This window comes from Uloborus diversus, chromosome 8 (assembly GCF_026930045.1).
Source record: "Uloborus diversus isolate 005 chromosome 8, Udiv.v.3.1, whole genome shotgun sequence".
NCBI lineage: Eukaryota > Metazoa > Arthropoda > Arachnida > Araneae > Uloboridae > Uloborus > Uloborus diversus.
Genome location: NC_072738.1, coordinates 78,644,720 through 78,670,423, shown reverse-complemented (window position 1 = coordinate 78,670,423; position 25,704 = coordinate 78,644,720). Strand labels below are relative to the sequence as shown.

The 25,704-nt window shown below is 31.8% G+C and overlaps 2 protein-coding genes across 5 annotated transcripts in view; one reads left to right on the top strand and one right to left on the bottom strand.

Annotated features, from left to right (window-relative positions):
• Window positions 1-868: 868 nt before the first annotated feature.
• On the bottom strand, window positions 869-18,554 carry LOC129227742 (endoplasmic reticulum chaperone BiP-like). Its single transcript, XM_054862346.1, has 8 exons — window positions 18,412-18,554; window positions 17,896-18,015; window positions 12,613-12,844; window positions 11,994-12,396; window positions 8,753-8,988; window positions 4,615-4,852; window positions 4,022-4,179; window positions 869-1,787 (listed from the first exon to the last, which is right to left on the bottom strand). The coding sequence occupies exons 1-8, from the start codon at window positions 18,423-18,425 to the stop codon at window positions 1,221-1,223; spliced, it is 1,968 nt and encodes a 655-aa protein (XP_054718321.1). The 5' UTR covers window positions 18,426-18,554; the 3' UTR covers window positions 869-1,220.
• A 438-nt stretch (window positions 18,555-18,992) lies between these two features.
• The window catches only part of LOC129227248 (E3 ubiquitin-protein ligase COP1-like), a 59,594-nt gene continuing 52,882 nt past the window's right edge, over window positions 18,993-25,704 (top strand). For all 4 annotated transcript variants that reach the window (XM_054861764.1, XM_054861763.1, XM_054861762.1 and 1 more), the window contains exons 1-3: window positions 18,993-19,360; window positions 19,588-19,743; window positions 22,228-22,287. In XM_054861764.1, coding sequence (XP_054717739.1) covers window positions 19,601-19,743; window positions 22,228-22,287 — 203 coding nt within the window. In that variant the 5' untranslated portion in view covers window positions 18,993-19,360; window positions 19,588-19,600. The remainder of the gene's footprint in view (window positions 19,361-19,587; window positions 19,744-22,227; window positions 22,288-25,704) is intronic.

Here is a 25,704-nt window from a genome sequence, read left to right as displayed (position 1 = left end):
CCACTGTCTAATGGCGGATGAAAAAGATAAAACAAACAAATGCCGTAACTTATAACTTGCTTTGACGATTAGTGAATGACATTAATTTTTCATCGTGTTTGTGTAAAGTCTTCTTTTCTATTCTTCTGAAATTACATTACACCACAAACTGTCTGGAGCCTGTAATTAACCCCAAGGAAAGCACGTGGAATAGAATGTTTTACCTTTTTCTGTAGTATTGTTAATCACCGCAAGGTAGCGTAAAGATAAAGGGGAAAAAAAGCGAAAATTGGAAGAAAAAAAAGTTGGGGAATTTTATAAGACAATTTGGCTATTTGGGGGGAAAAAAATTTCAAGAGACAAAAATATCAGAGAAAGTCGATTCATTTTATGAAAATTTTTGTGGAAAAATAATTTTTGAAACTGGGGAATTTTGATAGAAAACAGCGGTTTTTGGGGAAAAGTTGGAAGGGAATTGGGGAAATCTGGATTTGACCATTTGGCAACACTGGTGTCTGCAATCATTTGCAATTTTTGTGCTTCATAACGTTGGATTACTGACTTTTTAATTTTCAGCACCAAGGTATTTATTCGTTAGTTAGCTAATGTTAAGGTTTTTGAGCTGTTCAAAGTTGAGCAAAGATTGTTCAAAAAGATCTTTTCTTATCCATGTCTTTCAACAAGTTATTAAAGCAAATTCACCTCTCTAATGGAGATGTATATTTGCCTTAAATTTTCCAATAGGCACTAATGTTAAGTCTTTTTGAACTTAAAAAAAAAAAAGAATTTACCGTTAAAATTTTAAAACATTCAAAAACTGACTTAAGCATCAGAAGAGCGGTACTATCAAGAAATAAGGGGCTCAAATAAATAATTGAAATCCAATGAGTTATTTTATCAAATTTATTTCAGTACAAATTCTTACAAATAAGGAATGTGTTTCATGCACATACATGTAAGTAGAGATGCTTATAAATAACCATTTTTTAAATGTGCTAATGATGTAGTATGATTTCAAATTGAAATGATTGGTGGTAAAAAAAAATGTGATTTAAAATAAAAACCAGACTTTCTATAAAGATGCTATAATAACATCTTTCACAAATCTCCAACAAATGCTAAATTCAGATCTTTCCTTCATAAACCGAACTTCTTCGGCAGACTTTTTTTCCACTTCAAAAAAACTTAAGTTTGACTTCATTTCACTGAAAACAACTTAGAAATGCATATAATCTAATTATTTAAAGTTCATCTTTTGCAGCTTCGTCATCGTCAGTAGGTGGTGCTCCTCCAGCATATAACTTTGAAATAATTGGTTGAACAATATCTTCTAGTTCTTTTTTCTGCTTGCTGAATTCAGCTGCTTCTGAATCTTGATTTTCATCCAACCATTTGATTTTCTCCTCAATAGCTTCCTCGATTTTTTCCTTCTCAGAGCCGCTTAATTTTGCACCTAATTTTTCTTTATCATTTACCTGATTTTTTAAAGAATAAACATATGACTCAAGTTCATTTCGAGCCTCGACTTTCTCTTTGACTTTTTTGTCATCTTCTGCGAATTGTTCAGCATCTTTGATCATACGTTCAATGTCATCTGGTGATAACCGGTTGTGATCATTAGTGATAGTGATTTTTTCTTTTATTCCAGTGCCTTTATCTTCTGCTGTGACTTTTAAAATTCCATTAACGTCAATTTCAAAAGTTACTTCAATTTGAGGCACACCTCGAGGAGCTGGTGGAATGCCATTCAAGTCGAATTTTCCCAATAGATGGTTATCTTTAGTCATTGGTCTTTCACCTTCATATACCTTTAAATACCAAAATTAGCATTTTAAAATGACATATATATATATAATTAAAAATGCATCGCAATAAATCAAATATCTCATGCATCATAAATTTAACAAGCAATCAAAATGAGGACTAATTTATCAGAAGGTAACATTTCCATTTTCCAAATACTTTCAGGAGGTGAAAAAAACAAATTAAGGTAAAAACAAAATAGTTTCGTCATTTTTCCTGGACACACAATTGCACAGCAAATTATGCCCCAGATTAAGAAGTGTTTGCATAAATAATAAAAGAAAAAACAAGGGAGATATCGCCATCTTAATTTTGGATATGTGGGGTTCTTTTGAAAGAAAACCTGAATGTTGAGAACTCTAATATCTCCAAAACCCTAATATTTTCACCTTCTCATATTCTCTTATCAAAGTACTTGAACCTAAAACTAGTGGATTAAAATTTGAAGATTTTAGACATGTGTTCTTTTGAATTAAAATTTTTTTGTACTACAGATTCATCCAGGATCTGTCCCCTTTTAATCAAAATAAAAAGTGTAGAGGATGGATTTGTTAACTTTTGATCAAAAAGTCAAACTAGACCCTTAAATAAACTAGGGCAGGGGTTCTCCAACTGGGTGCCGCAAAGTGACCGGATTTTGTGGCTATTCCCTCCAGAGCTTGAAAGGCTTATTAAAGAAACATATTACCAATATAGCGACAACTTCTACTTTATTAGAGAAAGATACTGTACAAGTTTTGTTTCTCAAATGTTCAACACGTGAACCCCTTCCATAATGCGGCAAATATCAAGACTAATTCTTTTGTCACCTGCTGTAACAAGTCACATTCAATGATCGTTCATTTTCCAACAAGACTCTCATTATCTGACAGACGTTCTCCATTTCCTCAATAACGAGCTTCCTAGTCCTTGGATTTGAAGAGGTTCTGATGGCAACAATAGTCTTCTTCCGTGGCTACATAGCTCTCCTAATTTAATGCCAGGCGATTTTTTTTTTTGGTGTAACATCATGGTTTGTGAGTTTTTGCCCCCCCCCCCCCCCCCCCCCCCCCCGGGCCACGTGATTTGCAAGATTTATTCTAAAAGAACACAACTGCATTTTCTAAGATTGATGCCGCAAATCGAAAGGTTCACATTCATTTCAGAAGTAAAACTTGTACAGTTTCATTCTCCAGTAGTCAGCATTGTTGCTGTATTGGTAATATATTCATTTAAATAAGGTTTAAAAAACCCAGAGGGAATTTCGATATGTATATAATGGAGATAGACAAGGGTGCCGTGAGTCGGAAAAGTTTGAGAACCTCTGAACTAGGGTTTGATCCGTTAGGACTTCATGAGAGTAAATTATTCGATTAGGGTCATCTGAAAGATTTAGAAAATGTCATAAAATGAGTTTTTCCAAAAAGTGGATAGTTACCTTTTGATAAATTACTCATCAAATGTTTCAGTATTTAATGTTCTTTTTTTCACTGTTTAAACATATTTTGTAGTTATTACTGATAAATCTACAGTGATTTGATGGCAAAGGTACACTTGCAGGTAAAATGGACTCGGATAAGAGGGATTTTAGGAGTTAGACCTCCCAAGAACCTTTTGTTGTAACACATAGTGTAAATGCTACTATGGTAGTTTAAGTACAGTATAGGACCCCAAGTTTGGAATGCTCAGGACAACTTTTTTGGGTTTTGGAATTTCGAGATTTTGTATCCTGACTTGAAAAATAACAAAAATTAATCGTATCAAACAACATTAGGATTATTTTCCCAAATTTTGCTTATGTTTGCAGCCCATTTCTTTATCAATCTCAATGAAGGCATAATTTGGTGTGCTAGAAAAAAAGTAGGAGATAGTTTGTAGTAGAATATGATCCTAGTTATTTCTACATGCTAAATAATATTACTTGAATTTTAAAATTATCCCACAATTTCTATTAGGTGATAAGTTAGTGTGTCATGAGTAAGAATGTTTGAGTAAAAAATTAAGTGTCAAAATTTTTATTCATTCTGTAATAAAAAAAAAGCCAATAAGTATTTTGAAAATTACTTGTAGCTAATGACTTTAAAATTGACTGTATCAAAATAAAAGGTCTAAAATTAGTGAAATTAAGCACATAAACTTTTTTTTATACTAGGTCAGTTTGAACAGATCAATTACAAACAGCCTCCTATTGTTTTTACATTCCAGAACTTGACATTTTGTAATTTTGCGGAAGAAATGCTAATCTATTGAAAGTAATTACCTGTATAGTAACAGTAGGCTGATTATCAGCAGCAGTAGAGAAGATTTGTGATTTCTTTGTAGGAATAACTGAATTCCTAGGAATGAGTTTAGACATTACACCACCCACAGTTTCAATTCCCAGTGTCAGAGGATTAACATCCAACAGCACAAGTTCTCCTAAAAAGGTACATTTTTGGAAATTTTAAATTGAACAAATAAATGAAAAATAGTTTTAATGATGAATTTCTTCAACAATTCCAATCAAATGACTTTTATACTTGTTTTTAAGCATTTGTTTTTTACAATCGAAATTTAATATTAATAATTTAAATGGATTATTTGTAAATGTGGTTTCAATGCAAGACATTGAACATAGAATTAATAGAGATACATTTTGCATCAATTTACCCAGGGGCCATATTAATTGCTTTTAAAACATATCAAATTAAAAAACAACAAAGGTCAATGTTATTTGTCGTTTAATTTAAAAGGTTAAATGTCTCAAAAAAAAAAAAAAAAAACTTTGTCCACAAAATTAACTAAATCAATTCTGCAAAAGAACAGTCGAACTGAAAAATGAACACAATAAATGTATGCAGTAAGTGAACATACCTGTGTCTTCTTCCCCACTTAAAACTCCAGCTTGCACAGCAGCTCCATAAGCAACAGCTTCATCTGGATTAATACCACGAGATGGTTCTTTCCCATTGAAGAATTCCTTCACCAATTGCTGAATTTTTGGAATTCGAGTGGATCCTCCAACAAGGACAATTTCATCAATGTCTTTCTTTTGCAAATCTGCATCTTCTAAAACTTTTTGAACTGGTTTCATTGTTGAACGGAAGAGATCCTAAAGACAAAATTTAATGGGATTAAAATTATGCAAGTTTAAGGTTACTATATTTTTAATTAAATTTTTCATTCTTTAAAAGTGTATCTGATATTAACCTAATAGCTGGACTAAAAGAAAATATGAGGCAAGTGGAATAACATGTGAGTAGAAAACTTGATTGAAAGTGCAGATCTCAATTGTTGTTTTCATACAGATTAGAGTATACAGTCGAGCTTGGTTAAATGTAGGTGAATAGATTCAGATAATTTGCTTAGTAAATATCCAAGTGCTCATGATAAGAGGATTTACTAATAAAATAATAGTTTAAAAAACTAAAAAAAAAACATGCTTTAAAAGTAAAATGAACGAAAAAGTGAAAAATAATCTTTGGATAAGTATATAAAGTAATTGACCAAACACTTAATTTTAATGTAATACAAAAAAACCACGGGATGCTGTCTATTTACATTTTTGCATGGAAAACAAATGGAAGAAATTCAAGACAACTGATACGCAGGGTTGTTTGGTTTAAACCACGTTGGTTTAAACCAATTGGTTTTAAAAAAAAAACCATGTGGTTTTTTTTTAAATGTTTTTTTTTTAAAGCCAAAAAAAAAAAATCCATTTTACAGGTTTACATTGATTTCCCCACACATATTGAAAAATGTAAAATTCCATTTATGCTAAGTTCCTAGCTAAGTTGCAGAGATAAATGCTAAAATTGCAAAGTTGCTTCTTCAAAATGTATTACAAGCTTTAATCGAAAAAAAATATTAATATAGTTTTTATTTCATATATGTGCCATAAAGCAGATTTCAGTCAACTTCCATCGTTATGCTTAATTTGCATAATTAGTTAAGATTTACTAAGGATTGAATCTTTTATTGTAGATGCAATTCATTATATTGCTCACTCCTGTTGTAGGGGTGTGACATTTTTGTCCATTTATTTGCACTTTCCTGGAATTTTAGCTTTGACTTGTAAGGTAATCAACAGTCTAACTTAATTGTTTGCACCTAAAAATTAAGATTTGTTCTGCAGGTGAACACAAATAATATTTTTTGAATCAAATTAAAAAAAAAAGTTTATATTTCACGTATATAACATTTTTGGCAAAAAATTTTTCTTGAAATAGAATTTGCTACACATTTATTTGTTCTAAAGAGTTTGCATTTAATATTTTTTAAACTTCAATGCTGGATGCAACATGTATGCCAGTAAATAAGCTGTAATTTAAACCATGTTACACCAATTTTTGTATTTTTGATTTGGTTCTTTGTTTTAGTGATAGTCGATATCTTTTCCAAGTCTTTCCAAAATAAGAACGGAGTCGAATATAGAGCAGCGCTTTTTTTTAAAACTTTGTCAGTACAACAGCAATCGATTTTTTGACTGTTCAATCATGTACTGTTGTACATTTTGCTTTATTTCAATATTTGCAACATTGTGTATATAAAAATTAGCATTATGTAAGATCAGAAAGAAAAATATGAAAATTGTTCTTTTGAAAAGATTATGCTTAAAAATATAACTTTAACCTTGATTCAATAATTATTCATATTATGTTAGTTTTATTAAGTTTTTCTTGGATCTTCATTATATTTTAGCTTAACCCGCATCACAACCACTTCTTCTTGAAGTATTTCGTATCATAAAGGGTCTATATGTACATGCATACTAATATGTTAATCAAGTCAAACATTTCAATCAATATTTCCCCGCAGAAAGCTATTTTAATTATTTAATTTTGTTACAAGATTTTGTTTTTATCTCTTTAATTAATCAAGAAATTAGGTATAATGTGACTATTACATGGAACCTTAATTACCTTCCGAAAATTGTTTTTCTCGCAAATTGTATTTTAACCAAAAAAAAAAGGTTTAGACCAAAAAAACCTGGTTTAAACAAAAAAAAAAAAAAAAACGGTTTTTTTGAAAAAAAAATGTTTTTTTTACCAACCCTGCTGATACGAAGCCCCCACACTTTTTTTGTATTACGTTAAAATTAAGTGTTTGGTCAATTACTTTATATACTTATCATCCAAAGATAATTTTTACTTTTTAGTTCGTTTTACTACTAAAGCGTGTTTTTTAAGTTTTTTAACTATTTTTTTTCTTTTGTTTAGTCTAACTTGTTTTCCCAAAACATATTCATTTCAACATTGTTCAAAATATTTTAGATTCAAGAAATTTGCCCCCAAAAAAAGCAATTAAGGTCTCCGGCAGCCTTGGAAACGCGGTCTCTCGAACTCCAAAAAGAGTAACTATAGTCCTTAAAGTGTAATAAATGAGCTACATTCAACTGCCCCAATCAATTACCTGTCGCATATTGGTCTAATCCAGCTAATCCACCTCAGTCATCCATGCATGCGTGCGGCGATCATATTTATATTACTTTGAAAATTTGAGATTTATTTTAATAAAAGTTTTGTTTAACAATGGCCAGATCAACGATGAACTGCCAATGGAAGGCTCACCTAAGTTTTGGCATGAAATTAGTTAAAAACAATTATAACTCGTGTTCTAATTACCTTGGAACATTGAAACAAATTTTGTCTGATACAGAAAAATCAAAGGTTCTTATAAATATTTTAAAATAATTTCTGCCAGCATTTTTAATATATATTTTCTTTTTTACATTGTTGGATTTATGCCAAAATACTAATTAAAATTGCAATAAACTAACAGTTAAAATAGATTGAAAAGCGATAGCTTTGTGCAAGGTAAATTAAATAAAAATGGAACAACGTTTAAAAGCACGAAAAGGATAAAAAGTTTTTAAAAACGCAGACATGTTTCGGAGGCAGTCTTGTGCGTTCACTTAAATTTCGTTCGAAAGAACATGAAAACCACGTTAAAAAACAGGAACTGAACAAATCTTCAATTGCTAAACATTGTTGGGACACAGAACACAATTTTCTCTTTTCGGAAGCCAAGATCATTTGCAGACCTACAACAGTAGGTGAATTAGATTTTCTGGAATCCTTTTACATTCATAAAAACTGAAATAATCTTTGCAATGAGTCTTTTGCTGTTCCGCATTTTTCTCCAATCTTATTTCGTCTTACATGTTAGAATACGTCATATTTTGCCTCAGCACTCGCTGATAGCTGATTGGTCAATGTTTTTCCGGTTACGCATTTAAACTCTCCCTTGACCTTGATTCATCCATTTGTTCATTTCGCACTGAGGAAGGAGGCTATTGCCTCCGAAACATGACTGCGTTTTTAAAAAATTCTTATCCTTTTTGTGCTTTTATACGTTGTTCCATTTTTATCTAAGTTAAAATAGTTAACTGATTTGATTTTAAAATATTGCATTGTCATCGGGTCTGAGGTCACATGCCAAATTTCAAAAGAATCCAATCACAGGAAGTGGGCAAAATTTGAGTTGCAAGATTCTGTTAAAAAACGTTTTGTTATTTTCTATCATTTACAGTCTATTAAAATACTGGTCGGTGTTGCTTAAAAGTTTTTTTTCTTTTTCAGTTTTTTCAGTAATTGCTCTCTGTACCACATTCATGGTGCAGAATACATTGTCATAAACATCAACAGATTCTAAGAAAATGGGGTTTTCGAACTGGTTAACTCATTTTAAACTGCTTGCATACATATTGTTAGATTAATTTCATGATAATATCTATAGTTGGGGCAAATCAAACTTGGCAGCTTTGTTAAGGCTACACATATTCTAATTATACAATTACGATGCTGCCAGGTTAGATTTGCCCCAACTATTGTTTTAAATACAGAAAAAAATTAAAAGAGAGGAATTAAACCTAATGAATATTTTAATGATATGAAACACAGATCATTTTCAAGTTAAAATCTGCATTTATGGCTAGTCAAAAATTGCATTGTATTAGGTTCAGAAGACAAAAAGAGAAATATTACTAAACATGTAAATATATATCACTAACCATATTTAATTCTTCAAACTTAGCTCTTGTAAGAGTTTCACTAAAGTCATCTCCTTCAAAAAATGATTCTATTTCTATTCTAGCTTGATGAGCTGTTGAAAGGGTACGTTTTGCTTTTTCTACCTCACGTCGCAGTTTCTGCACAGCTCTGTGATCTTTCCTTATATCTTTACCAGACTTCTTTTTGTATATTTTCATAAAATGTTCCATTACCCGCTGATCAAAATCTTCACCACCTAAAAAGAGTAAGAGTAATAGATTTCAAATAACAGTATTAAAAAATTTCTTCGCATAGAATATTGCTTTATTCTTATTACTTTTTAAGAATTTTGGTTTTCTATTATAAAAAACTTTAAGAAGTGCAACTCAAAAACATGTTGCTTAGAAAAGAAAAAAAATATCATTTTAATTGTTTTTCATTTCAAGGAAGATCACTAATTCAATGCAGATATGGGAAGAAATATTGCCATAATCAGATGGAATAGGATTAACATTTTTGAATGCGAGTGAAAGTCTTCATAAAAATAAATAAAGTATAAGAAGGGTTGAAAATGTTAGTCTACAAAAAGTTATTAATGCCTAAGCAGTAGAATGGCATTGCAGATAAAAATGAGAGTGTTACAGAAGCGGATGCAATCGGATTTCAAGAGCTACATATAACAATTGCACCCACCCTCATTCTCCAGCATTTCCCCCTCCACTCATATTTCACCAACAGCAAAAAGTTCCTTACTTCTTTCTACTCAAGAAAGAATGTGCTGTGCCTCAGCATAAATCCTGATGGGAAGGTCGGGGCAGAAGGGATGTGAGAGGGTATTTGCGTGATCACTAGAAAGTGGCTGTGAAATGGGCTTGGCAAAGCAATGAGGATACAAGTCTTCAGCAAAAAAAAAAAAAAAAACATACAAGAAGATACATGAAATACACCGCCAGCTCAGTCGTTTCCAGCCGAGGACTGCAGTTTCGTGCTTATTAGCACTCATCATCCTGTCATAGGAAAGTGACTGAGCTGGAGATAGAAAACCTCTTAAGGAAGCCAAGAGTGCCAAACAAACTGGTAGCTAATATAGAATTAGCGCAGGCCAGACGAGTGACCGAAGCAAAAGGTTTGGTTCAACTCGAATACTGCAGAAAAGGCAGGTATATTCAGTAAGTTACCGCCCTATAGCCAGGGCTAAGGCAGAAATACATGAAATACACCGCCAGCTCAGTCATTTCCAGCTGAGGACTGCAGTTTCATGCTTATCAGCACTTATCAGCCCTGCATAGAAAAATGACTGAGCTGGAGATGGAAAACCTCTTAAGGAAGCCAAGACTGCCAAACAAACTTGTAGCTAATATAGAATTAGCGCAAGTCACTTTCCTATGCCTGGCTGATGAGTGCTAATAAGCACGAAACTGCAGTCCTCGTCTGGAAATGACTGAGCTGGCGGTGTATTTCTTGTATTTCTGCCTTAGCCCTGGTTATAGGGCGGTAACTTACTGAATATACCTGCCTTGCCTGCAGTATTCGAGTTGAACCAAACCATTGCTTCGGTCACTCGTCTGGTCTGCGCTAATTTTATATTAGTTACTATATTGTTTGGAACCCTTGGCTTCCTTAAGAGGTTTTCCATCTCAAGCTCAGTCACTTTCCTATACCGGGCTGATGCAGGGCCGGATTTAAGGGAGGGCAGGCGGGGCTACTGCCCCGGTGCTTCCACAAGAAAGGCCTCCCCCCACAGTAAAATTTTCACAAAATATCCTAACTTTCATGGGTCAAAAATATCGGATATATACATATATATCAAAATATTCGGATATATCAAAGTATCAGATATTTTCGAAAATATGATGATCTTTTCGAACCCTGATTAGGGGCCTCCACATTTCCAAATCCGGCCCTGGGCTGATGAGTGCTAATAAGCACGAAACTGCAGTCCTCGGCTGGAAATGACTAAGCTGGCGGTGTATTTTATGTATTTCTGCTTTAGCCTTGGCTATTGGGCAGTAATTTACTGAACATACAAGAGAAGTTGAAAATAATAGTCTATAAAAAGGTGGTTTAAGTGATAAGATGGCAGAGTAGACAAAAATGAGCGAGTGTTATGGAAGTGGATGCAATCGGATTTGGAAATGCATAAATGTTGACGCTTTCTATGTCATTCTCGAGCCTTTTTCTTTCCCCACCACGAAAAAAAGTTCCTTTCTTCTTTCTATCTTAGAAAGAACAAGTGAGTTAGCAAAAGTTCTGATGGGAAGAACGGGACAGTGATCGATCACTTGAAAATGCTCAGCGGCCGGGAAATGAAAAAAATACAAAAAGCGAATTGTGGATCTGCGGAAGATTTTCATCTCCAGAAGAATCAGATTAGAATGTTTTTCCAGTATTGAAGTGTCTCAAAAATCAAAAAGAATGCATTAATTACCTAGAAATAAAAAATCAATGAAACTAAGTCATTAAATATATGCATTATATTGAGAATAAATTTTATAATAGCATTTTAAAAACAGTATTGATGATTTCTGTAAATGAGACAAGATTAGTTCAGATGTAGCATAAAAACATTTCAGCGCAAATGGTGTAAAGTTCTGGAGGAAGGAAAAAAAAGAAGGGGCCAAAGAACTGAAGAAAAAATTTAAATGCATCAACAGTGACCATTATGCAGAAAGTATCATGAGAATTCCCAGAAAGGGATGAAAAAACCTCAATTTTTTTAAACTTTAAATCAAGCATTAACGTAACTCCTAAACCTTTTCAGAGCTATAAAATATTCTGTTTTAAACCCTGAAGAAATCTCAGCCAGACGTCCCACTGTATCCTGAATTCTTCTCGAGCTGCTGCTGTGGCTGTTTTAACAGGACACAATTGTCTCAATGCCTATTTGTACCATTTTCACCTGACAGATTCTCCAACCTGTACTTTATCTAACTCTGGACAAGTCATGAACGCTGCTCATCTGGACGACTACTTCGCACTAACTAATTTTAATTGTGTTGCTGAGAAATATTGGAGACCCCGTGGTTTAATGACCTAATGACCAATTGACCCGGCATTTGTGAAATAAATATTCCGATTTATTCCATCATTATTCTGTTTACATAAAATATAAACACCAATAGATTTTTCAATAAAAAGTTTCACTTATATGGATTTTATAAGTTTTAGTACTTACTATTTTTTCTATTTGTCTAAAACTAGAAAAGCTAAGCACATTAAATTCTTAATAACAAAATAAATCAATCAACAGTTTTCACTTACCAAGATGAGTATCACCATTTGTTGCAACTACTTCAAAAACCCCATTGTCAATTGTCAACAAAGAGACATCAAAGGTTCCTCCACCAAGATCAAAAACCAACACATTTTTTTCTCCTTCTTTCTTGTCTAGACCATAGGCAATGGCAGCCGCAGTAGGTTCATTAATGATTCTAAGAACATTTAAACCGGCTATTGCTCCGGCATCTTTGGTTGCTTGACGTTGGGCATCATTAAAATATGCTGGTACTGTAACAACAGCATGGCTTACTTTTTTGCCAAGGTAAGCTTCAGCAGTTTCTTTCATTTTGACGAGAACCATTGCAGATATTTCTTCGGGAGCAAATAATTTATTACCTTGGGATGTCTCGACCTGAATGTGAGGTTTACTGTTTTTTTCAATTACCTGTCATGGAAAGAAAGATTAAAGAAAATTATTCAAGTCAAAAAAAAAAAAAAACTTTAAAGCATGTGCATACTTATGAATTGAATAGATTCATGTAGAAATGATAAATTACTTGAAAAGATGTTTAGAAGATCGATAATATTAACAAATTTTTTAAATTATGTACTGCATGACATTGAACTGAACACTTATATTGAAACAAAATATTAAACCAACCTTGAAAGGAAAAAATTTCACATCTTTCTGAACTGTGGGCTCATTCCAATCTCTTCCTATAAGTCTCTTAGCATCAAATATTGTATTTTCAGGATTGGTGGTCAATTGATTTTTTGCTGCATCGCCTATAAGCCTTTCTCCCTCCGCAGTAAATGCAACATATGAAGGGGTAATGCGATTACCTTGGTCATTGGCTATTATTTCCACTCTGCCATTCTTAAATACTCCAACACTATAAAAATAGAGCAAAAATTATCTCTAATATGAAAAACATAATACAAATACAAATGTGACGACCAGCAACAGGCTCTGGGCCCAGCTAGGCTAGTCCTAGTCAGTTTATAAGTCCCCAATGAAGATCAATGACCCTCCTAAATCTATCCAACCACTTGCTCATTACCACCTCTTCCAGTAAACTGTTCCAAGTGCCCATGACCCTACTAAAGAAGTAATTTTTCCTAATTTACAGGTTAGTCTGAGTTTTGAATAGCATAAAACAATATCGCCTTGTCTTGCTTTCCATGAGAAAATTTAACCCGTTAACATCTTTCATTTTGATAACAACTGAATCATGCCCCCTCTGACTCCTTTTTGCTCCAAGCTATACATATTAAGTCTGTTATCATAGTCTAAATCTGAAAGTCCTCTTACTAGTCTAGTAACCCTTCTTTGAACCCTTTAAAACACAGAAATATCTTTCCTGAGATAAGGACACCAAAACTGAACAGCATACTTCAAATGAGATCTTACTAAACTCCTATAGAACAGCAGAAGAACCTTTGATTTGTTTGAAACAGATCTATTGATAAACCCAAGCATTCTACTGGATTTGTTACTTGCAATGCTGCACTGTTGACTAAACTTGAAATCCTGATTTATTAAGATACCCAGATCGATAAATGTTTTCTGCCTGACTAATGACCGAACCCTGTAAATAATGACTTGTACGCTTATTTCCATGACCAAAGTGTAGCACTTGACATTTCCCCTACATTAACTGCCATACCCCAATTATCCGCCCACTTAGTAATATGATCTAATCCTCTTGAAGCTGTTTTACTTGAGGGGGTTACAAGGGGTCTCTCGCATCTTTCACTGATTACAGTAAGTCGCTGATTCCATGGGTATGCTTGAAAGCCTACATAAAGTGACCTTTGTCAGCTGCACGAGTTTACAAGATCCCCTGTTCTTGCGGATTGACCTACAATGGAGCAACAAAAAGAAGCATTAATACGAGAATAAAAGAACACCAAAGAAATTGTCGTCTGACCCAAACTGAGAAATCAGCTGTTGGGGAACACACTTTTAGTGATAGGACCCATGACATTAAATTCAAAGAAACCAAAATACTTTCAGGGGCTTCCCATTATCATGCCAGATTAAACAGAGAAGCGATCAAAATTTTATAACATCCCAACAATTTTAACAAGAAGGAAGAAGGAATTAAAACCCTGACATGCTGCACTTAGACGGAATCATCCTGAAAGATATCTTTAGCCAGTCAATCCCCAACCAGAATGAAGAGAGCTCTAGTTTCAGCCAACCAGAAACGAGGACGAACATTCACCAGCCAATCCTGGCCCAAAACGAAAAGAGAGCTAGCTCTTCTCACATAAATATTAACAACACTTTGCTATCTGCATCAGTTGATAAGAAGTCGCTTCCTTGGAAGCTTCGACTTATTTAACACTGAAGATGTCGAAACGTTTGGGGTAACACTCACTTGGAATCTTACAACATTATTAACACCCGCCTTCATTCTTACATTAATGAAAAACTGTTTTTACAAATGAAATATTGTTTAACGTCTAATTTTAAGATATGAAATTTTTCGAAACGGCTCTTTTTACAATATGGAATTTGGAGAAAAGGCCACAAAGCGAACCCGTTTTACTTCTGAATCTACCCCTGACAACAAAGGAAAATTTGAAACAGAAAAACTTTTAACTTTAGTTGAGGCAAACCTAACCTGGCAATGTTGTGAAGGCTTCTCAAATCATAAGAAAAAAAATAAATGCCTTTGCATAGAGAAGTATAGAGTAATCAACAACATTTTGAACCACAATTAGTAGATTACTACAAACTTTGTGCGTCAAAACATTGTTGATTACTATTTACTCAGATCCTAATCACAGCATTATGGCCCTGTCAGATAGGTTTACCCCATCTGCAGTAATAACTTTCTGGCATGAAAATTGCAATACAGGGTTGGCAAGTTTCTGCCGAGGTGGTTAAAACCACTGGTAGAAACCGGTTAAAACCGGCATGGCAGAAACCACTTTCTGCCACATTTGCGGCAGAAACTGGCAAAAACTCACAAAATGAAAAATTAATTCTTGATATACAGTAAAACCCCTCCTAATGACACCCCTTTTATGAGGAGAATTTTTAATTCCCCAGTTGCAATGCAAATAACATTATTAAACCCGTTCTGCGGACACCTCTCTATTGTAGACAAAAAAATTTGTCCCGTTAGTGTCCGCATTAGAGGGATTTTAATGTACAACAGAAAATGCATGGAAAAAATAATTAATTGTTAACCAAAGCACTGTAATTTTATCACAAAATTATCACAATTCAAAATCAAATGTTACATTGTTGGGACTCTGCAATGCCTCTTTGAAAAGGTGGTTACAAAAATCAAAACAAGTTCTCAATTTAATATGCACAAATGAGAAACTAGAATATTCTTGAAACAGAAGAGCTAGCAGACAATGCATCAAGGAGCAAGCAATGCTCGTGAAACTTTCATATATTGTATAACTGGTACATCATGTTAGGTGATAGTAACTGTGGTTGTGGTAAAAATTTGACTAGAAAAATAAGTTTTGAGAAATGGGGCCAATTTGTTTTGCAAAGCTGTGACATTAGGTACAAAATTCTAGGCAAGTAAAATTCTGGCACTTTCTTCTTGAAGCACGTGACATGATAATTTCAATCACAAACAATTTAGAGGAAGCATATAAGTGAGCAAATTACAATCAGTAATGCCTGTTTAATTCTGTATGTCACTCCTCTTTCCTAAGCACCCACGTATGATTTTTTATCCTTTGTTAAATTAATCCAAACACTACGAGCCTCTGCAATTGAAAAGTTCCCTCTCTCTGAACTAAATCAAGAGCACTAGCACTGGATTTTATTTTTTAAAATGATGAAATGATGTTTAATTTTTTAGTTTACTTAAACAAATATCATTTACTAATTACTTGAGTTATTAAAGACACTTTTAAGTTTTTGCCAGTTTCTGCCGGTTTTTACCGGTTATAACCAGTTTCTGCCACTGGCACGGCAAAAACTAGTTTCTGCCGGCAGAAAGCCAACCCTGGGTAGGTATTAGACGTGCAAATGTTTGAGAGTTCCGATGAAAACAGAATGCTGAAATACAGTTGCGCATAAAAATCCAAATGCACACCATGAAGTCTGTAATATTTTTTCTTTTTGTTCAGCAAGCAATGAGCAGTAGTTTTTATTAAAAAATGTAATTGTATATTGAAGCGTTACGTACTGTATTATATGATATGTGCATAGGACATGATGCACATTTTGTTTTACCACTTATTTTGATTACATTAAATACTATATTTTCCTGAATGGAATTTTCATGGTTATTTTTAAAAATCCAACTACCTATGGGTACCATTTAGTTTAAACTTTTAACATCCTACCGAAGTTTAAAACTGATTTTCTCATTTAAAGACTTGCGACATGATGTATAAATAAACTAAACTCTTTGATATATTAAACACTTAATTCAGGGTGGTGACAGGAATTGTGAAAAAAAGTTCCCCGACTTTTCCCTGATTAAGTTCACCAAATTTCCCTGATTTACGTTACCAACGATAATGGTTCTCTTTCTTTGCTCTACTTGAAATTCATTGTATGTTTGTATAAAATTTTTAAACGTTTTAAGTTGTGTAAAGTTGTTGAACAAAAGATATATTTTAAAAAAATGCTACTTTTTTAATAAAATGGTAAAAAAAAAACAAAGACAATTTTTTTTGGGAGGGGGGGGGGGGAACCTACAAAACAGTATATTAATTTTTTATACATGGAAAAATTATAGAAATTAAAAAAAAAAAAAAACTTCACTTCCAGAAACCATTTAGAGTAAGAATTTTAAGAAACTATTAAAATTACTCTTAAAAACATATGTGTATTTATGATAGAACTAAAAAGTAATCGAAATTATTTTGAACTAAGTTTTCAAACAGTATAATAATTGTTGCTAGAATAACAAGCAATAGTGAAAGAATAGAAGCAATGTAGTTATTCTTATATAACTAATTGACATATTTATGCAAAACAGATGAAACCATTTGACATCCATTCATAGGGAGCTTTTCTCTAATCAAGAACATAGGTTTTAATGAATGAATACAGCATTTTAACAATAAAAAAATAAAGATATTTGCTTAAGTACACAAGTTAATTCTATTTCAAAATGATTTCAGTATGTAACGAAAAAAATTCTTAGATTGCTTTTGTAAGAAACAACTTTGAAATACAAGGGGGGAAAAAAGAAAAAAAAAACAATTAGTTAATTTCAAAATACATAAAAGAAGAATACAACTTGGTTATAAAATTAAAGAATCACTTAAGTCTGAAGAAAAGAAAACCTTTATAATCTGCGGCGACAACAAATAGTATATCGGCAAAAAACAAAGTTTTTTTTTATTGAAAGTTCAATTTTAGCAAATAAATTAAAAACGCGAAGAAGGAATAACTTTTAAGCTTTTATAGTATTAATTCAAAAAACCGAAGATTTCTTCTTGAAATTGTGATTACAGTACTTAATTACTTCGAGACAATGGAATAAAGGCAAAGGAGCTAAGGCATTAATGAAGGCTCCCTCTTTGCCTGTATGGTTGTTTATTTTACGTAGCATTGAAAGCGTAAAAGGAAATTTCAAGCTAGGTAAAATAAAAACCTATACATATATATAAAAACATAGAAACAATCTTAGGAAGTACATCCTGTGGTTAATAAGTAAGACTCAATACTTTGAGGAAAAAAGATGCACAAATATGCGGCAGTGTATAATCGCACCTCATTAATTTCATTTTTTTTTTTTTTTTTTTTTTTGAACAGATAATTGGCAGAAAATGAGTAGGGAATCAGAGTACTTTATTTTGAAAAGCAAAAAAAAAAAAAAATTGTTTCTTCATAAAATCAATTTTCCCTGATTTTTTTGTTATTTTTTCAAAATTCCCTGATATTTCCCTGATTAATAAAGTTCCCTGACTTTTCCCTGATCTGTCGCCACCCTGTAATTTGATTACTTACCATGAATATGTTGTACCTAAATCAATACCAATTACTGTTCCTATAGATTCCTTTTTGGACTGATCAGCTCCAACAAAAGCAAAAAGAAAGATTGAAAGTAATCTGAGATCCATTTTCCTTCTGAAAAAAAAAATATATATATCATATCCAAATTTGCAGATAATTCGAACAATTTTTTTTTCTTTTGCAACTACATTTCTTACAATCAATACAACTATGAAGTATATTAAAAGAGAAAATGTTCAAATTGAAAAAAGTTCAAGTGTTCAAATGTACTTTCAAACCCACAAAAATAAATAAATAAATAAATAATTGAAAATTGCATTTAATTCACTGAATATTCAAATAAAAATTTGGAATTCAATAGCTAATCTTAGAAAGTTTTACATAATTTCCATTAATATTTTTGATACATCAAATATTGAGACAGTAACGGTGAAAGATTTAAAAGGAGAACGAAAGGGATATTTGCGTTTATGGCAGCAAACATTTATAAAAATGATAGCAAATACTAACGATATCGACAGCATTTCAATGAAATGTGTCTCACACGCAGATCTGAAACAAGAATGACACGTAAATAACCTTTCAAGACTACCGGTGACAAGTAGCGAAAGGAAAATTTGTTGAAGCGGTCAAAGCACCGAGACCGAAACCATGAAAAATCGCAGAAAAATCTAAACGTGGGGGCAACACCGTGTCCCTCTGTCATTGGATGAATCTAATAACTCATCATTTCATTTCGTTCAAGATCGATCTTCAGCATTTCATTATTTTTTTTAACTTTTCCTTTTTAATAATAATAGAACAGCAGAAACCATTTTTACATGTAAAAATGTTAACTAAATGAAAATTCAATGAAAATTCAGATGGAAAATGCATTATTATTTTTTCGCTAAAGTCTTGACATCTTAATATTACAAAAATAAAAATGTTGCTGCTCACATTTTAAATATCAGTATTTATATTTTCGAAAAAATAACAGCAAATAAATCAATAAATAAAATAAAAAGTTTTAAAAGAGCATTAATAGGTCATTTAAAATGTCACGAATGGCAATAATGCATTTAAGTGGCTCGCGTATTTTTGATGAAATTCTGAAATCAGTGTCAAATTGTTGGAGCCGTCTGCTATTTATCGTTAAAAATAATAATATTAGTTGTTTTCGTAAGAAATCAAGGGACCTTCCATGTGTCAAACAAAGCGCATAATTTCAATAAAAATAATTTTCACACATTATGAATAGTTTAAATGATATTTGTAAGTCATTGAAGATTAGTGTTGAAGAATTTTAAAATGCTTTTAAGAGGATCCACCACGATAAACGGAGATCAGCTGTATAACAATTCAAGGACTTTGTGAAAATGTTCTTACAAAGAACCTTATTTCTTCATGAAAGCAAATCGTTTCAATCGGGTTGATAGTTTATTTAAACGAACTTTTTATAATTACTTACGTAGTGCAGGTTTGTAATTCAACTTGAAATTCTTGTTGTTACAAAACATTTAGTTCAAGGAAGTCAATTAAATTTTTTAATATTACATTTGAATTACCGCATTCAAAAAAAAAAAATTAAGAAAGTAAATACCTCTTTCCTATGTAAATGATTCAAATTTGTTGTGTAAATAAATATGCATCCATTTACCTGCAGTGCACTATTACTTGTGCTTTGAAGTATTATTTTGTTTTCAGGCTTGTATTCCTGATGTTCTTGACAATGGCTGATAGTAATAATCGTACTCAGCCTGCTACATTTAATGAGTTTATTCGCAAATGGAAAAAAAGACCTCATCCTCCTGTATTCAATGGTTTGGGACCATATGAAGACAAGAATAATGATTTTTTATGGTATGCAACGATTCATATAAATGCATGAAATGTGATTTGTTTGAAGAATGATAAATATACCTCACATTTGAAAACATTGCTTTCCGAACTTGATAAATTTCTTGATGTTTCATGTGTGTCTGTGAAAATCCAACTGGTAAAATTAAGTTTCAAATTAAATATAGATTTCAATGTTTGGGATGATGTTGCCCTTTCTAATTTTCAAAACATGAATCTTTAAACAGTTTTAACATTTTATGGATTGTTAGCTCAACCAATGAGATATTCAATTGGTTTATCTATGTTGAATTGATGATCATCATCATGAAAATTCAAATAAGATTTGATAATGTATTTGTTTGAAACTTTAAGTCATTTATGAGAAAAAGTTTTAAATGTAAGTTATGTATTGGTCTGTTGTTTCAAAATTTTTCTGGGTTTTGCATTTTGGGCTTAAATTTGTTCAATGTAATGTTTAATGTTCTGACTAAATGTTTTAAAAGTTTTTATACATTTTTGCACAAACAAGTTTTAATGGTAATATCCAGAACATCAAATTTGTATAATTCAATATAACTACTCTAAATGTGTGTATACAATTGCCGCAGTTCCCCTACAGGCTGAAGCACTATCTCTAATGTCATTGGTGTATTTTGAGCTATTGCAGTCATAATTTGCCACTTTAATTATACAATGCTGCTACCAATCTTCACTTGATACATGTTGGACTTAACAGAACCCCAAATGAAAATGTCTAGTGGAGTTAGGTCTGGTAATTGTGATGCTTTAGGTTATCCTAGCACCCGTGTCTCCTACATGTTAGACATGCTCTTGCAATATCAAGGATTGGTTGATATTATTGATGATTTTCAGGGGTGTGCTTAGAGTTTTAGCGGCCCTGTGCGAAATTTGTTTTAATAGTCTATAAATAATCATTTTTGTTATCTATTTATTCTATCCTAAAACATAACACATTTCATTTTCACACACTACAACCCGCACCAATCCCAACCCATAAAAATTGACAATTATTTTGACATTTTATTACAAAACTGGTATATAATGTGAATTTTTAAAAAAAGAAGAAAAAAAAAACAGACGCAACAAAATTTGCCAAAAACAGACATTTATTTTTTAAAAGAAAAATCTAGAGACGAATACATTACGACATACATTTAAAAAAAAAAAAAAAAAACAAGTTTGAAAAATCTAAAGAAATACATAAATCATTTTCAATCGTTATTAGTGCTAGAGTATTAAAACGAGCATTAGTCATCTCGGCTGGAACTGACTGAGCTGGCGGTGTATTTTATGTATTTCTGCCTTAGCCCTGGCTATTGGGTGGTAATTTACTGAATAAATATATAAGCATCTAGTGTTGAAGTTAAAGTTTCTGGAATGAAATTTACAAGAACTTTTAACCTTATATATATAAATCAGTTCCAGCCACATCATCTAATTACAAAATCAACTTATTGCAATTAGTTATTAAGTCATGCTCTTTAATTAATTTTTTTAATGCTAGAATATTGCAAAGAAATCCAAATTTCTTGTTGAACTCTTTTATTTGTTGAAAGCGTTCCTCAGTGGATATAATAGCTTTATCACGAAGAGTGTTGAAAAAATTTATGCAATAATTTCTTTCTGGATTGTGAATTGGCTCATCATTTGACTTGTAAGAAAATTATTTCTTTACACTATTTTTACGAAGAGATGCCACTTAAGGAAGAGAGCTTTTCATTCAATTTTTTTCAGCAGAGGGAGAAGGAAGGTTGAAAATATGACATAAAATATGAATGCAAGAAAATTGTTGGAATCCGAAAGAGGTGTAATTGATGAAAGCAAGCCTCATATCTAAACTGCGTTGTTTTCAGCCGGGGGAGGGGAGGGGGTATGAAATAAGAAATTGAAATCTAACTTTGGAACAACATTGAAAAAAATATTGGAAAATTTTTGGCCTTTTTTTGCCTTCTCACTTACTTTTACGACAAGGAATTACAGAAGCAAATGGCACATGAAGAAAATATGTGCATGTATTAAAATAAAAACAATATTTTATACTGCCCATAAGCTAGAGTTAAAACAATGACACTGCGATGAAAAATATCAAACACTGCAAAATGATCAACAAAGATCCTCAACATTAAAGAAATTTATTGCATGATAATTTGCAATTTTCCCATTGAAAATTAAAAGTTAGAATTTTCTTTTGAAAGTAAAAATGTGAAAATAAATAAAAAAAAAACATAAAAAGACAGCTTTTTTTTCTCTTTTTTATCTTTTCAGAATACAATCTCGAACACTTAGTGGCACTATATCACACAAAAATATTTTATTCTCTTGTAATATTTTTGCGACCCCTAAACCTCAAAATATTTTTAGCAGCCCTGTGTGGCCGCACAGTTTGCCACCCCCTAAGCACAGCCCTGATGATTTTTTGTGAAGTTAAAAATTTTGTTTCATCTAGGAAATACTTTTTACAATAATGTCTTTATTTCTTTTCAGTCCGATTTGTTTTGAAATGATTTCCGAAGCTCACATGACAAAATGTGGACATACATTTTGGTATGTTTTTTAAATTTCTGTCTTTGAAATTACTATGCACATAAATTTATCTCTCTCTCTCTCTCTCTCTCTATATATATATATATATATATATACATATATATTTATATATGTATCTACACACACACACACACACACACACACATATATATATATATATATATATATCTACATACATACACACATATAAATGGACGTTGATAAATTTGTATATTCCCTAAGATCTTGGAAAACTACTCGGCAGGTTTGACTGAAACTTTCATCCTTGTTCTTTTTGGTACTGGGAAGGTTTATAGAGCAGTTCAAAAGGAATCTGATTGATAGTTCCTTTTTTATTCCAATTTAAGTTACAATTTTTGCATAAATACCCTAATATGGGGTTGAAAAAATACTTGCAAATATTAACATTATATGTCCATGGGTAGTTCTCAAAAGGTGGGAGCAAACACAGACTTCAACTTTGAAGCTTCAACACCAAATAACTTTCATTTTAATTAACTCTAAAATTTTTGAGGTAAATTATGATGCTGTATAGAGACAAGAATTGACATAAATTATGGAAAAAAAGCTCTTTAAATGCCCTTAAAAAATATTTTCTTTGCTAAATGGCACAATTTTGGACATACCAAAACGTTAACTGAGCAAATGTACTATTAAAAAAATTTTTTTTTTAATTATTTCCATACGTTTCAAAAAAAAAATTAAAGGCTTGAATCTTACACTGAATAATTTTTTATTAATATTTTACGCAAATAACAAAAGTAAAGACAGATTATTTACTTTGTAAACGTTTTTAGAAAAAAGTAAGTTTGAAATTTGATGCATGTCCAAAAGTTACGATCTTTACAATGCTATTATTTGAGAACTAAGTATATGATGTTTTCGTTTTAAAGGTATTTATCGATCCTCAGAATTAGTTTTTAATTGTTTAAAAGTGTTTTCATAAGCTTTTATGCAGTATCTTAGAAGAAAAATAATTTTTCTTAAACATACATGTGAGATGTCCAAATGGCGTTACAATCTTGACGCCGATAATTCTGTCCGCTTATTTATAATTTTTTTATAATCCACTGTCTTCTAACATCAATAAAAAAAGATTATTATGATGTTATCTTCTTTAATCCATAGGTATTTTGCATAATTAATATGTTACACATTGAACAATACATAAATTACAGTAGAAACATGGCTGTTTATGATCGAACGAAAGCCATTTTGCGCGAAAATCGCCAAGCAAACCTCCGTTGGCGACAACACAGCATACGATAAGCTAAAGGTTACCAGAGGAGGATTCCAGTTTGACAAATTTAGTTAATCGTCAGCTGCACCAGTTTTGGCGACTTTATCACCTGCACTAGCAAATTTTTTTTTCCCCGCCGCTTTTATTATTTTAGATTTTTTTTTTCTCTTCTTTCTTTTGGAAACATAATTTAACGATCTCCAAATAGAAATACGAATTTCTTTTTTCAATATTTTTTTTAGACATCGTTTTAATTCATATGACATTAGAAAATATATTCATTATTAAAACTGATGTCACTTTTTACATTCTTTCTTAAAGCATATTTTGTTTATTTTTCCTTTAAAAATATATATGTCGTATTTATTTGTCTCTATTTTTATTCCTTATTTGTCCCAAAAAATCAAACTACAAGTTTATATAATTATTTCCATGAAGCTTTTTTCTACCTTTCATCAACTTCTTCAAAATCATTCCAAAACTTTATTATATGTAAAGAGCAGTATGTATAGCCATTCAAGTACTTCATTACTATCCTCTTTATCATTAAATTGCAAAATTCAAAAAGTAGTAAATAAAATTTTCATTGGAAAAGTTAAAAATCAGATTAACAGTTGTCAAAAATGGTGAAACTGACATTATGATGATGTCCAAAATCCGTTACCTACAGGACAACAATGTCCAAAATCTGTTACCTACAGACTGCTAATTTAATTTGCTAATTAACAATTTTTACAAATACCTGCTGTCTTTTCATGTTCATATATTGTGTTCTAGGTATGCATACTATAGAATAAAAGCAAAATTGATATCAAATTCGAAAATTTTTGAAATTGCTCAAAGTTAACTTTTTTGTTTCCACCTTTTGAGAACTGCCCCCATCCAAAGCGCTGATTTTTCTGCTAAAGATGGCATTTGTTTGAAAGTTCTAAGATGTATAGGAAAACAAGTTATAAGCTTTTTAGTTCATGTTCGAAGGCTTTCATCAATCCAATTCAGCATTTTGTATATCATCTCAACTCCCTGTTGATAGCTAGAATTGTTGTATTGTTGAATATTTTCGGGTTTCGTGTGACTGTTCAAGACTTTACTCTAGCCGAATCTTAAAGTAACGTTTTTCCACAAGATTGGCAAATAATAAATGGATTTGTCTGATTATTTTCCATTGTAATGAAACTTTGATGTAATTAATATTTTTTTAATTATTTTTGCTGTTTGAACATTTACTCATTATCCAATCTACCAGTAGAAATCTCGCCAAACTTTTTGCAGAAAGATTTCAGTAGCTGATGCATTTGGGAATTTTTTCAACTGTCGCTGTTTTTGAATCCAAAGACTACATAACTAGACGACCGTGCGGAACTCCGCATTGTGCTTCAAATCATTTCATAAGACATTTCGCTCTTTAAAAATTTCATAGAAAGAATATTATGAAGCAGAACCGAAAAAAGTAAACGGAAAAAAGGAAGCGCACACGAGAAGACATGTAATTTTAAGACATCGGTAACAAAACCTCGTTAAATACAACGCTGTGATAATTTGATTATCTCTCACTTTTTGGTTGTACATATTTTCAATGCAAACATAAATATCATTAAAAGTGTGGCTGAGTGACTCGTGAAAAAGCAGTAATTTTGCATGTGAAAAAACTGGTTGTGGCAAATACAGTCCTGCCCATGTGAGCATCTGACGGAAAAAAAAGAAACATTAAAGAGATATTTATTGGCACGGATTCAAACTGTCGCCATTCTGATTAACAGCACGACACTTAACAAACCTATGTTTTGTAATTAGCCAGCATGATATGATTTAAAATTATTCGTAAAACATGGAATTTGATTAAAGAATGAGGAAGATCTCATGTAGCGATTGAAACAAACATTCTAGAGAAGTAATAAATTAGATTGAAAATAAGTGTTTTTATTTTTGAATATTGAACAATTTCCCATAGCAGGCTGCTTTAATCATTACGGCTAAGATGCTTGCACATGTTTTTCTTTTAATCAAACACGTAAAATTCGGAACCAAAACTAGTTGAACTGAGTCCGTTTTTCAAGTGTAATTTTTTGAACGTAGACAAAATGTGTTTTTTTTTGTAATTAAATTTTTTTTTCCAGCTGAAAGCAGATTAGTAGAAAATGATTTCTTACTAATGAAGTTGATAATAATTTTAATGT

Bases quoted from the DNA above. Each gene is read 5' to 3' on its own strand.
- LOC129227742 (XM_054862346.1), bottom strand. The intron at 8,989-11,993 runs GTAAGTGAAAAC...TACTCTTTTTAG, and splicing joins AAATGGTGATACTCATCTTG to GTGGTGAAGATTTTGATCAG. The intron at 4,853-8,752 runs GTTAGTGATATA...TTTTGTCTTTAG, and splicing joins AGTTTGAAGAATTAAATATG to GATCTCTTCCGTTCAACAAT.